Source organism: Chlorocebus sabaeus, chromosome 8 (genome assembly GCF_047675955.1).
Source record: "Chlorocebus sabaeus isolate Y175 chromosome 8, mChlSab1.0.hap1, whole genome shotgun sequence".
Classification (NCBI taxonomy): Eukaryota; Metazoa; Chordata; class Mammalia; order Primates; family Cercopithecidae; genus Chlorocebus; species Chlorocebus sabaeus.
Genome location: NC_132911.1, coordinates 52,028,363 through 52,042,321, shown reverse-complemented (window position 1 = coordinate 52,042,321; position 13,959 = coordinate 52,028,363). Strand labels below are relative to the sequence as shown.

The 13,959-nt window shown below is 40.6% G+C and overlaps 1 protein-coding gene across 4 annotated transcripts in view; it reads left to right on the top strand.

The window, feature by feature from the left end:
* PRKDC (protein kinase, DNA-activated, catalytic subunit) overlaps nt 1–13,959 on the top strand; it is a 189,496-nt gene that overhangs the window by 27,700 nt on the left and 147,837 nt on the right. For all 4 annotated transcript variants that reach the window (XM_008000566.3, XM_008000564.3, XM_008000565.3 and 1 more), the window contains exons 17-22: nt 857–981; nt 1,648–1,807; nt 2,495–2,581; nt 3,763–3,882; nt 4,335–4,494; nt 13,693–13,799. In XM_008000566.3, coding sequence (XP_007998757.3) covers nt 857–981; nt 1,648–1,807; nt 2,495–2,581; nt 3,763–3,882; nt 4,335–4,494; nt 13,693–13,799 — 759 coding nt within the window. The remainder of the gene's footprint in view (nt 1–856; nt 982–1,647; nt 1,808–2,494; nt 2,582–3,762; nt 3,883–4,334; nt 4,495–13,692; nt 13,800–13,959) is intronic.

The following is a 13,959-nucleotide window of genomic DNA, read 5'->3' as shown; positions in this document are numbered from 1 at the left end:
AATGGTACAAACTCGTGGTCACATCAGCTTTGTTGTACTTGCAGTATTCTCTTTTTCATGCTGAATGATAGGTAGTAACACTGATGTGTGCTTTATTGTTCTTGTGCTTTGCATATGTCTAAAATAATTTTATTTTAAAAAAAAACTTGCCCAAAGGGACTTCCTCGAACTGTGTCAGCTGACAGACCTGCATTTTAGAACACGTGTGTGTTCATTGCTGTCTTCAGTGGCTTCCCTTTCTCCTCTGTTCTCTGCCCTTCCAGCTTGGTTCCAACAGATCAACGACCACCTGTTAGCACTTCCCAGATGTGTTTGATCTCCAGCCTCCTCCTCCCTTGTTGGTTTCTGCTGTCTATTTCTAGCTACTTGTGCAACATTTTAATTTGAATACACAGTTGTGTTTGGTAACACACATTTGGTGACACAAACTTAGCATGTTTAAAACTGATCTTCGTGCACTTCCAAAATACCATATTTTTCATTTATCTTTCTTAATACTGTTAATAATTTCTCTGTTTCTCTGTTTCTTCACTTGAAATCTCTAGGCCACCTGTTAAAATTCTGTCTCTGTCAAGGCATTATTGCTAGCTCCCTCAAGAAGTGCTGCCCACCCTTGGCATTTTTCTATTTGTCCCATTCTCTCATCACTTCCCGAGAGTCCTTTTGGTTAACGCTTTCTGCAGGTCCTGCACTTCTTATCAGACCATAGCTCTTGAGCACCCATCTTGGTCTTTCTTGCTGTTGCATTCTTTCTTCATAGCATCAGGCCTTGACCATGAAGTCAGTTGGAAAGTTATTTGTTGAGTGATTTGTGATTGAATGGTACAATGTTTCTTTGCTACAATTACTCTTTAAGAACGTTAAGAACGGAGATGCGGCTCCTGGTGTTTGGATGATCCCGACTTCAGATCCAGCGGCTAACTTGCATCCGGCTAAACCTAAAGATTTTTCGGCTTTCATTAACCTGGTGGAATTTTGCAGGTATTTTGTAAAATTCTAATTATTTAAGATTGAAAATGATTGTTACTTATTGGCTGTAATATAGGAAATCCCTTATGTAGATACAAGAAATGAAATAATAGGCCGGGCGCAATGGTTCATGCCTATAATCCCAGCACTTTGGGAGGCCGAGGTGGGCGGATCACGAGGTCAGGAGATCGAGACCATCCGGTTTCACCTGCTAACACAGTGAAACCCGGTCTCTACTAAAAATATAAAAAATTAGCTGGGCATAGTGGCGGGCATCTGTAGTCCCAGCTACTCGGGAGGCTGAGGCAGGAGAATGGCGTGAACCTGGGAGGCAGAGCTTGCAGTGAGCTGAGATTGCGCCACAGCACTTTAGCCTGGGCAACAGAGCGAGACTCCATCTCAAAAGAAAAAAAAAAAAAGAAATAATAAAGGACAAACTATAATCGATTATATAGATCTTTAAAAATGTATGTAAGTGTCCTAGCTTACAGTTTTCATTATTTTTTATGTTTAAAAGATCCTCAGGTAGAGAAAAATGGATTATAGATATAACTAAACATTTTAGGATACCTAAAAATGTTATGCAATGGAATTGTAGCTTAGTTATTTGTGTCCCTTATAATTTTAAGATCAGTATGATAAAAATTTCTACCTTCGATTTCTAATTTGTTTTTACAGAGAGATTCTCCCTGAGAAACAAGCAGAATTTTTTGAACCATGGGTGTACTCATTTTCATATGAATTAGTTTTACAGTCTACAAGGTTGCCCCTCATCAGTGGTTTCTACAAATTGCTTTCTATTACAGTAAGAAATGCCAAGAAAATAAAATATTTCGAGGTGAGTCTTTTTTGCAGGACGTTGAATCTTGCATTTTTTTAGGTTATGAGTTTATATAAATGTATCATAAAATATGTGATTGTGGCCTATGCAGTTTTAAAGTCTACTAATTTTATTATATGTGTTTTAAAAAATTGATATGTGAGTGGCTGGCAGTTGGATAGCACTCTAAAAAGCTAGCAGCATTTTTTGCCCTGATGCTCAAGCACCTGGCTAATTATGTAAGATTAACAAGGCCTTTCAAAGTATGGTCCCAGGACCTTGAGCATTGCAAGCCTTGAGCATTGCTTCCTGCATCAGAAACCCTGGGGGCAGGGCTCTGCCACCTGTGCTAGGAGCTACCAGGTGATTCTGGCACCTAGTGAAGTTTGAGAACAACTGGGTTAGCATTCTGGACGCTTCAGTCAGTCACATGATGAGCCCACCTGGGAATTACAGGGTGAGATGAGAAAGCGGGAATGGACTTAGTTGTGTCCATGGCTTCTCACTAGCCGCCACCTTCCCTCCTCTTGTTCTGACTGGCCTGTGCCTTGAAATGTCTGCAGAGTTGATTCTCTCTCCTGTCTTCATTGGATGTTGGTAACTTGAAATGGATTCACCCCTCTGAAGACAGGCTGGGAACCACTGGATTAGGATACAGTCTCCTGATTCTTGTTCAATGTACTAACTTGCTGTTTTATTTGACAGGGAGTTAGTCCAAAGAGTCTGAAACACTCTCCTGAAGACCCAGAAAAGCATTCTTGCTTTGCTTTATTTGTGAAATTTGGCAAAGAGGTAATTTTTAAATGATTTATTTTAGTGTTATCATGAACTATTTTTAAATGAATGTTTATTGAAAAAATCCTAGCGATCATAAATAATTATTTTAAGAATTGGGGCTGGGTGTGGTGGCTCATGCCCTAATCCCAGCACTTTGGGAGGCCGAGGTGGGCGGATCACAAGGTCAGGAGTTTGAGACTAGCCTGACCAACGTAATGAAACCACGTCTCTACTAAAAATACAAAAATTAGTCTGGCGTGGTGGTGCACGCCTGTAATCCCAGCTCCTCAGGAGGCTGAGGCAGGAGAACCACTTGAACCCCGGAGGCAGAGGTTGCAGTGACCTGAGATGGTGCCACTGTGCTCCAGCCTGGGCAACACAGTGAGACTCTGTCTCAAAAAAAAAAAAAGAATTGTGTCGGGTCAGGAGGCTGGGGAAGGAGAATGGCTTGAACCTGGGAGATAGAGGTTGCAGTGAGCCAAGATAGTGCCACTGCACTCCAGCCTGGGAAACAGAGCGAGACTGTGTCTCAAATAAATAAATAAATAAAAATAAAAATAAAAATGTGTTTGCTAAATCTAGAGTGGGTGTGAAGTCCTAAAAAAACTAGTAGAGGAAGTTATTGTGCTTCAAAAGTCCCTCATTCAGGCATGGTGGCTCAAACCTTTAATCCTAGCACTTTGGGAGGCCAAGGTGGGTGGATCACTTGAGGGCAGGAGTTCAAGACCAGCCTGGCCAACATGGTGAAATCCCATCTCTATTAAAAATACAAAAAATTAGCCAGATGTGGTGATGAGTGCCTTTAATTCCAGCTACTTGGGAGGCCGAGGCAGGAGAACCGCTTGAAGGATGGCAGAGGTTGCAGTGAGCCGAGTTGCACCACTGCACTCGCCTGGGTGACAGCACGACTCTGTCTTACAAAAAAAAAAAAAGGCCCTTGAGCTCTCTTAGCATAATTCAATTGAGTGATGACAACTCAAAATGAAATAGATTCTTGTTTTTCCATGTAGTAGGTATTAAGCATTTCAACAAATTAACTTTCCTGGAGGTTAGTGTGTAATTTGTAAGTGAATGTGGTCGTGTCAATAAAGACTACATGCCCATTTTTGTATTTGAGAATAGGGCAAATACTTTTTAGTTGATTTTCAAATGTAGGCTCTATTCAGATATACATTATTGTCTTCTTTCTTGTTAAGGTGGCAGTTAAAATGAAGCAATACAAAGATGAACTTTTGGCCTCCTGTTTGACCTTTCTTCTGTCCCTGCCACATGACATCATCGAACTCGATATTAGAGCCTACATTCCTGCACTGCAGGTAGGTGTTATATTGAACAGAGCCATCTCTGTTCAAGCAAACATCTGGGCTCTGTTCAAGACATCTGGGACTGTTGTGAGTCCCAGAGCACATGGAAACACCACGCTCTTGCCAAGGCAGTCCCAGCAAGCGTTTCCTCACAGGCGTACCCGGGTCAGGGTCTGTTTCTGCCACTTACTGGCTTTGGGACTTAGACCCTTGGTGACTCTGAACTGCACTTGGAGGTCGATGTGAGAGTTAAACCTGTGTGTCTTAAAAGGCTGCGGTGTACCACAGCCACAGAGACAGCTGCTTGCTTTCCTCCTAATTACCTGGACTGCACACTCCGGCAGTGTCGGGTGTCCAGCAATAAAAAGGTGTATGCATTAGAAACCACAATTACGTGGTGTTTTTTTTCCTTTAAATCTTTTATTTCTTGTGTTTTAGTTTAACTTGTTTGTGTTAACATACAGATGGCTTTCAAACTGGGCCTGAGCTATACCCCCTTGGCAGAAGTAGGCCTGAATGCTCTAGAAGAATGGTCAATTTATATCGACAGACATGTAATGCAGCCTTATTACAAAGACATTCTCCCCTGCCTGGATGGCTACCTGAAGACTTCAGCCTTGTCAGGTAAGGTTTAGAAGAATTACGATGTGTATTGTAATTAAAATGGAAATGGAGTAACTATAATAGGTAGGACTGTATTTTTGCAACTTCTGAAATGTAAACCCAATGTGTTCAAAATATGTTTGATTGCTATTTTTGTAATTTCCCTAATTTATCTGACTCTAATTGTAATAAATATAGTTGAGGTATTAAAAATATTTTTCATTTACTCCCTTATAGCTTACTAAGATTTATAAAATTTTCAAAGACAAGGACTGTCTTAAATACCTTTAAATTTTTATGGCTTCTAATACACTGCTTTGCAAAAAAATTTGTTGAATAAATCAGTGAGGAATTAAAAACTTCAGAAAATTCAATAGTGATTTTGTGTTTTTACTTTCACTAGATTTTTATTGCTTTTTAAAACATAGCTGATGAAACACACTAAGGGTAGCTAATTAAGAATTGGGAAAAAAATGTCATCATAGAAGAAATAGGTTTGGGAAAAGAGTCAAAGGAAAAAATTATCTGTCCAGGTAAAAATATTACTAGTCAAGAAAAAAAGTAGGACTTAAGAGTTGGGGTGGGGCACAGACTTACTTAAACTGGAATGAAAAGAGACCTTGTCATCCGATGCAAGCAAACAGATTCCATTGGGAGAAAGACTGAAGTATTTGTAAGAATTTAAGCTTTACTATCTTCAAAGTAGAAGTCAAGTATTAATTTGTAAGGTTTTTTCCTTCATGAGGCCAAAAAAAGAAATACAGAAAAAAAATTGTGAGGTTTTACTTATGTAAATCGTTATTTTATTGTTAAATCTTACTGGCTTGGAAACATTAAGTAAAAGTTGTGTGACAGACTTCATGCACTGTGTCTGGTTTTTGTGACATCCGCAGTACATATGCAGAGTTCATGAAGAAAAAGTCACAATTTTTTTTACAGATTGTAATAACAAGTATGTTTTAGAGACCAAAATTACAAACTAGTTGATCTTTATAGCTTTTAAAATTCACATTTATGTAAGGAGTGCCATAATATGAGTGTTCGTGACAAATACATCACTTAGTAAAATGAATGTATCCGATAGCATATATCTTTGTAGTATTTAATTTTCTTTTTTGAGTTCTGTTAATTAACTCATTGAAAAGATTTGTATTAGATTAATAAAGGAAGTTACTGTGATTGTTTTAAAGGATTTGCCTGTTAAACATATACTCTATCTAGATTATTCGATCCTTGAGAAAAACAGAAAGTAAGCAACATTAGGTGACAAAACAAAATCTATCATGTTAGAGACGAAAATTAGTGTTTTAATAACTTTTTTTTGATATATCAAACTTCCAGAACAGTTGCAGTAACAGTAAAAAGAACTCCATGAGTTCTCTCTGGATTCACCAGTTATTAAGATTTTGTACCATTTATGTTATCGCATGTACTTTCTCTATTGTGTGTTTGTGCATGTTTTTACATTTACATGGGACATTTTTTTCGGAACTGTTTGTGAATAAGCTGAAGGTGTCATAGATCTTGAAGACTTCTTTGTATATTTCTTAAGAGTGAGAACATTTTTACGTAACAACAGTATCACTATCAAAATCAGGAAAGATAACATGGATACATATTCTTCCAAGTAACAGTCAATAGGCACATTTTTCACTTGCCCTATTAATTTATTTTTTTAGCTGCATTTTTCCTGGTTTAGAATTCAGTGTAGGATCATGTGTTACTTTTAGTTTTAACTCTTTAGGCTTCTTTAATGTGGGATAGTTCTTCAACCTTTCTTAGTTCTTACGACTTGTCATTTTTGAAGACTGCAGGCCAGTTAGTTTGAACAATGTCCTTCCATGTGGGTTTGTCTGGTGTTTCCTCTTGGTGAGTTTTGGGCTATGCCTTTTTGACAGACCCTGGGTCCTCTTCAGGACCCTTGGTGCCTTTGCTGGTTGTTTCCACTCTAACCATTTGGTCAGTGTTTGCATCATCTTTTTGTGGTCATTGAGTTACTATTTTTCCCTCTTGTGAGTTAGTAATTTGAGGCATTCCACACTCCACTTCCTAGAGTGATCAGTCTGGAGGCCTTTAGGTGGTACAGAGGAAGGTAGATGCTGGGCAGGGGGAGGTCCCAGGTGCTCCCGAGGGCGTGAGGAGGTCATCCCCCACGGGGTGACCTGGCATGGGGTTTACCCAAGCCAGCTGAGGCACCCACGTGTTGGGACAGCTGTCTGGGATGTCGGGGTGCACCCAGGAGGGTGATGGAGGTAGTTTGGTTACACACAGGGGATTGAACAAATACATAAATTCATTGAGAGTAAGGGAAACTAGGTTTCTCATGTTGGAGTGAGCTACAAATACAGAAAGACAGGAAATTGGAATGGACACTGTGGAGCTGCATTGGAAGTGGGTATATCAGTGTGAACCCGTTGTCCTCCTCCTCCCTCTGCGTCTCCCCAGTTATATATGGGTGTTCACATATGGATGCATCTAAATAAATGTGGAAATAGGACTGAGAGAGAGAGTGTGTGTGTGTTTGTGTGTTACATATACTCTGACCTCTGAAGGCACCTGCCTAGGAGTGTGGTACCTGAATAGTAACAGGCAAACTTGGCACCCAGGTCATGGCCTCCACATCTCATTTTCTTTTTCTTTTTATTATTAATTTTTTGAGACAGAGTCTCACTCTGTTGCCCAGGCAGGAGTGCAGTGGCGCAATCTTGGCTCACTAAAACCTCTGCCTGCTGGTTTCAACTGATCCTTCCACCTCAGCCTTCCAAGTAGTTGAGACTTCAGGCATGCACCACCACGCCCAGCTAATTTTTGTGTTTTTAGTAGAGATGAGGTCTCACTGTGTTGACCAGACTGGTCTCGAGCTCCTGACCTCAAGTGATCTACCCCCCTTGGCCTCCCAAAGTGCTGGGATTACAGGCATGAGCTACCATGCCCAGACCCACACCTCATTTTCCATTAATGGAACCAGGACTCCTTGGTTCCAACCTGGGGCCAGGAAAATATATTATGAAACCAGAGTACTGTGTTTTATAGAACATCCAGAAAGTAAGGACCTGTTAAAAGCATGATGGGGGAAATGTCACAGGCAAAATTAGTGATGATTTGAGCATCAAAATAAATAACTTTAGAAACATTATAACCCATGTAATCAAATAGGAAGCAGTAAGCATATACAGATATAAATAAGTAAAATGAGTGAGTTAAAGTTTCCTAGTGGTTTTTTGTTTGTTTGGTGTGTAATAAGTTCTTATAAACTTAGCTTAAAATAGCACCCAATGATTATTTCATAGATTTGTAGGACACAAGTCCAGATGGGCTCAGCTGGGTTCTCTGTTCAGTCATACGACTGAAATCAAGGTGTTGGCTAGACCAGGTTTGTTCACTCCCCATCGAGGTTGTTGGCAGGATTCAGTTCCATGTGATTGGAGAACCAAGGTTCCTGTCTCTTTGCTGACTGACGGCTGGAGCATGATTCTCAGTTCGTGGAGGCCTCTGAGTGTCCTAGGTGGCCCCTACACCTTCACAGCCAGCATGGCACTTTTTGAAGTACCATGGTTTTAAAGTACCTCACCCAAACATGTACTAATGATTGAGAGTGAAAATAGTGGCTTTACAGCAGAGACACCTGGTAGAGCCCTTCTCAGCCCACTGACTAGCAGTAGGACTTGTGGGCCACACGTGCATCCTGATTTGGCTTGCTGAGGGGGAACTCAGTGCCGCTCTGGACCTCTCCTGTCAAAGACACATGGCCTGAATCTCCTTTTTCAGACAGCGAAGTCAGCATAAAGCTCAGAAAATTTTTCAGATAAGACAGTGAATCTTTGCTGTCTTGGCAGATTACATACAAAGAATGACTTCTGGGCCGGGCACAGTGGCTCATTCCTGTAATCTCATAACTTGGGTGGATCACCTGAGGTCAGGAGTTTGAGACCAGCCTGGCAAACATGGTGAAACCCTGTCTCTACTAAAAAGACAAAAAATTAGCCAGGCATGGTGACGCACACCTGTAATCCCAGCTACTTGGGAGGCCGAGGCAGGAGAATCACTTGAACCCGGTAGGCGGAGGTTGCAGTGAGCTGAGATCGCTTCATTGCACTCCAGCCTGGGCGACAGAGTGAGATTTCATCTCAAAAAAGAAAGAAAAAAGAATGACTTTTCATGGTATGGGCGAAGGCCTTGATCAGTAAACCAAAGAACCACACTTTTCAAGGTTAAGTCACCTTTGCTAAAAATTTAACTCATTTAATACTATCTTTTCAGGCTCAGATAGTCACTTTCTGAGATTTGTCCTGTGTTGTGTCCTTTCATATTCTGAAACCATATGACACAACTTTCAAATACCAGTTCCCAGGGAGTCTGGGAGATCTGAACTATTCTCATAGAAATAGAGAGATGTTATGCATGTTAACATAACCTCCAAATCAATTAATAAGTTTTTAAAACATTATTTCTGTTTCCAATATTGTAACTGCTGCTAGTTCTAACCCACAAAACAAAGATTTATGGGAGTAAGTCCCAATTCTGGCAAAAGATCCAGACACGAAAAAGTCTGAGACTTACTGTTTTATGAGGAACTACCCTCCTTACTTAAAAATGAAAAGCAGGCTGGGTGCACTGGCTCACACCTGTAATCCCAGGTACCATTTTGACTGACCGAGGGATGAGGATCACTTAAGGCCAGGAGTTTGAGACCAGTCCGGGCAACATAAGGAGACCTTATCTTTACAAATAGTTTTTTTTTTTGGAGACGAAGTATCGCTCTGTTACCCAGGCTGGAGTGCAGTGGTGCGATCTTGGCTCACTGCAACTTCCGCCTCCCCGGTTCAAGCAGTTCTCCTGCCTCAGCCTCCCAAGTGACTGGGATTACAGGTGCACACCACTGTACCTGGCTAATTTCGTTACAAAAATTTTAAAAATTAGCTGGATGTGGTGGTATATGCCTGTGGTTTCAGCTACTTGGGAGGCTGAGGTGGGAGGATTATTTGAGCCTGGGAGGTTGAGGCTGAAATGGGAGGATTGCTTGAAGCTGGGAGGTCAAGGCTGCGCTGAGTCATGATTGCACCACTGCACCATAGCTTGGTGACAGAGTGAGAGCCTTCTCAAGAAAGAAAAAAGAAAAATCAGACTGGGTGCTGTGGCTCACACCTGTAATCCAAGAAAAAAGAAAAATCAGGCTGGGTGCAGTGGCTCACACCTGTAATCCAAGCACTTTGGGAGGCTGAGGTGGGCAGATCACATGAGGTCAGGAGTTCGAGACCAGCCTGGCCAACATGGCAAAACCCTGGCTCTACTAAAAATAGAAAAATTATCTGGGTGTGGTGCACACCTGTAATCCCAGCTACTTGGGAGGCTGAGGCAGAATTGCTTGAACCTGGGAGGCAGAGGTTGCAGTGAGTGGAGATTGTGCCACTGCACTGCAGTCCAGGTGACAGAGCAAGACTCTGTCTCAAAAAAAAAAGCATGCATGCAATTGTATTTCTGTACTATTCTTCTAATATAGCCACACAACCACTTGTTAATTATATAACATACTAAACTCATGGTTCACCTAGAAAACTAGAGTGGGTAATTGAGAATAGCCTCACACACTAGCAGTATGTCAGACTTATGGAGCTCACAGATACCACTGTCTGCAGCCCCCCAAGAGACAGCATGTACATGCCTATTAGCATGACCCAAGGCTCCTACCTTCAATGGCCTATAAAAGCGAAAAGGAAAAGCACATAAACATAAAAGTTGTGCCTTTTCATCAATATTTCAGTATTCTATTAATATTTTACTTAGAAATTATCAAAGTACCCAACCATCCAAAGTATCCATTAACTCAGTCAGTCCAAGGTTGCAAATTACCTAAGGATAATAATCTTCCAGTTGGCATGCTACACAATATAATTATTGGGGAAATAAAAACTACCCAGGCCGGGCGCGGTGGCTCAAGCCTGTAATCCCAGCACTTTGGGAGGCCGAAGCAGGCGGATCACGAGGTCAGGAGATCGAGACCATCCTGGCTAACACGGTGAAACCCCATCTCTACTAAAAAATACAAAAAACTAGCCGGGCGAGGTGGCAGACGCCTGTAGTCCCAGCTACTCGGGAGGCTGAGGCAAGAGAATGGCGTAAACCCGGGAGGCGGAGCTTGCAGTGAGCTGAGATCCAGCCACTGCACTCCAGCCCGGGCGACAGAGCGAGACTCCATCTCCAAAAAAAAAAGTTTACCCAGGTAATGATTCAATTTAGTTGGACATAAACTTATTACATTTTTCATAATCTTTTTTTTTTTCCCCCGAGATGGAGTCTTGCTTTGTTGCCCAGGCTGGAGTGCAGTGGTGCCGTCTTGACTCACTGCAAGCTCCACCTCCCGGGTTCACGCTATTCTCCTACCTCAGGCTCCCGAGTAGCTAGGACTACAGGCGCCCACCTCCACGCCTGGCTATTTTTTGGTATTTTTAGTAGAGAAGGGGGTTTCACCATGTTATCCAGGATAGTCCAGATCTCCTGACCTGGTGATCTGCCCCCCTCGGACTCCCAAAGTGCTGGGATTACAGGCGTGAGCCACCGCACTCAGCCACATTTTTCATAATCTTAAAAGTTATATGGGACTGTTTCAGATGTTGAAAAAGTTCTGGAGATGGATGTGGTGATGGTTGCACAACACTGTGAATGTAATCAGTGCCACTCAAGTATATACCTAAAAATGGTTAAAAGAGTACATTTCATGTTATGTATATTGTACCACAGTTGTAAAAAATGTTATTGAGAAGTAGTGTTAGCTTATTAGCCGGAATAACTATAGGGAAAACAAACACAAGTAGAATAAAGTGTATGTTCATATTGTATTTAATACTGTTAGATAAAATAGACTTATATAAACCAAAATATTAAACTTGTCTGTTTACCACAGATGTGCCTTAATTATGTGAATCTTCCTAAATGATCCCAAATTGTTTTCTGTATGATTTTTAAAGTCTAGCACATTTAAAACACTGTTAATTCAACTTCCTTATTTTTGGAGAATTTTAGGAATACTCAATTTACATATCTGTATAAATCAGAACAGAGATCCTTTAAGAGAGTTTATAATCTAATTTATCAATACCCTCCAAATACTGGAGAACATTATACACAAAATTAGATACAGGTCTTTGTTGATTATAGACACATACTTGCAAAGACACATAGAGAGCTTAGTAAATAGTTTCAGTTCCACAACTTGAGCCAAAAACCAGGAGATACAGACATTGCCAAGACCAGCCAGCAGTGCTAGAGGAATTAAAGACACACACACAGAAATACAGAGTGTGGAGTGGTAAATCATGGGGCTGACAGCCTTTGGAGTTGAGAGCCAGGAACAGAGATTTACCCACATATTTATTGACAGCAAGCCAGTGATAAGCATTGTTTCTATAGATTATAAATTAACTAAAACAGGAAACAAAGGGATGGGCTACAACAAAAAGGATGGGCTGAAATAAAGGGTTGGGCTCTGGCTAGTTATTTGTAGCAGGAGCATGTCCTTAAGGCACAGATGGCTCATGCTGCTGTTTGTGGTTCAGGAACACCTTAAGTGGTTTTCCGCCCTGGGTGGGTCAGGTGTTCCTTGCCCTCATTCCAGTAAACCCACAACCTTCAGCGTGGACATCATGGCCATCATGAACATGTCACAGTGCTGTAGAGATTTTGTTTATGGCCAGTTTTGGGGCCAGTTTATGGCCAGATTTGGAGGCCTATTCCCAAAAGACATAGAAAATGCTGAATTGTCCAGATATCAAAGATCTGTTTTTTCCAGTGAACTAAAAATTCTTAACTTATTGGAGCTCAAAAAAAAAAAAAAAAAAAAAAACCAACTAAAAACTAGATTATCTTATCATCTGTGGCCCATCAGAGAGTACAACTCTTTAACATCTACCCATAAAAGGTCACCAAACAGACCACACAATTATAGAAAGGAAAAGAACTAGCTAGAGAGACAGAGCAGAGGTAAGATCCCACTGCCAGGGATTCATTCTGGAACCAAGAGAAGACTTGCTGGGGTTAAACCACCGGGAGGTGCCCTCCCACGGTGCCGCTCACCTGGCTGTGTCAGTGAATGCACTGGACATCTCAGAACTGTTGGAAATGACTTTATAGTTGTAGAACTATGACTGCAGAGAGAAAATGAACATGTGTCAGAGTTTAATTCAGCAGTTAATAAAGGAAATAGTAAAATGGTACAACTCGGTCCCATAACCTGAGTCTAATCATGAGAAAATATTAGACAAATGCAAATGGAGAGACCATGTATAAAATTACTAGCATATGATTTTTTAAATGTCCAAATTATGAAATGCAAGGAAATACTGAAGAACAGCTTCAGTCTAAAAGAGACTAAAGAGATAGGTCAACTAAGTGCAATATGCTGTCCTGAATTAAAAACATTCTTAGGTGAATGCTGAACTCTGGGTGGTGCTAAGGAGTGAATGTTTGTAATCTGGTTTGGATGGTTGTGTGGCAGTTGTTTGGGAGGCTGTCCTTGTGGAAAACACACATTGAAGCATTTGGGGCAGTGGGGTGTTGAGTTGGTCACTTACCCTCAGTGTTCAGGAAAGAAATGATATACTTTCCATCCTCTGTAAGTTTATGATTGCTTAAAAAAAAAAAAAAAGGAATTTATTATATGGGGTACTTTAACACTGTAAATATTCTTGTTCCTCATCAAGCTCACCATAATGGTTTTAGTATCCACTGACAATTCTTCTGAATCAGGTATTACTTTGATGGTTACAAAATGGTGATTTTCTACCCCTGTCATTTCTTTCATCCTAGTTGATGTTCTACAAGAAACAGTTTTCCCTGTTATTTATTTATCTGTATTAGTAAGATTTGTGGATTCTTATTTTTTCAGTGGGTCTGATCTTTTGCCGTCATGATTGGTTTTGATGCTCACATTGTCCCAGATTTGGCCCGAGTGTGATGCGCGGGAGCCACTCCTGCGCCATGAGATGATTCATGCTCTTCTCGACCCTGGGGTCAGACACTTCCCAAGGAGTCATGTTCCGTTTGTCAGACACTGATGTTTAAAAGCAACCAACATTTATATTTTTTGTTTTAGAAACTTAGTTTTGCTAAATCATAATTTAGGATTTTAATGTTTCTATTTGACAGTATAGTTTATTGTCGCTAATGTGCATTAAATGAATGAATGAATGCTATTTTAAATTTATTTTTGTTTACTATTGATAGATGAGACCAAGAATAACTGGGAAGTGTCAGCTCTTTCTCGGGCTGCCCAGAAAGGATTTAATAAAGTGGTGTTAAAGCATCTGAAGAAAACAAAGAACCTTTCATCAGTAAGAAGTCCTTTGTATTTTCTGTACCTTACATAATGCAGAGATCAGATTCTAACACTTGTGAAAAGTAAAAATCTTCATTTAAAATGTTAGTTGTTTTTGTATGCAAAGTAGAGTACAATATAAAAATAATTTTAATATATTGGCCAGTCATGGTGGC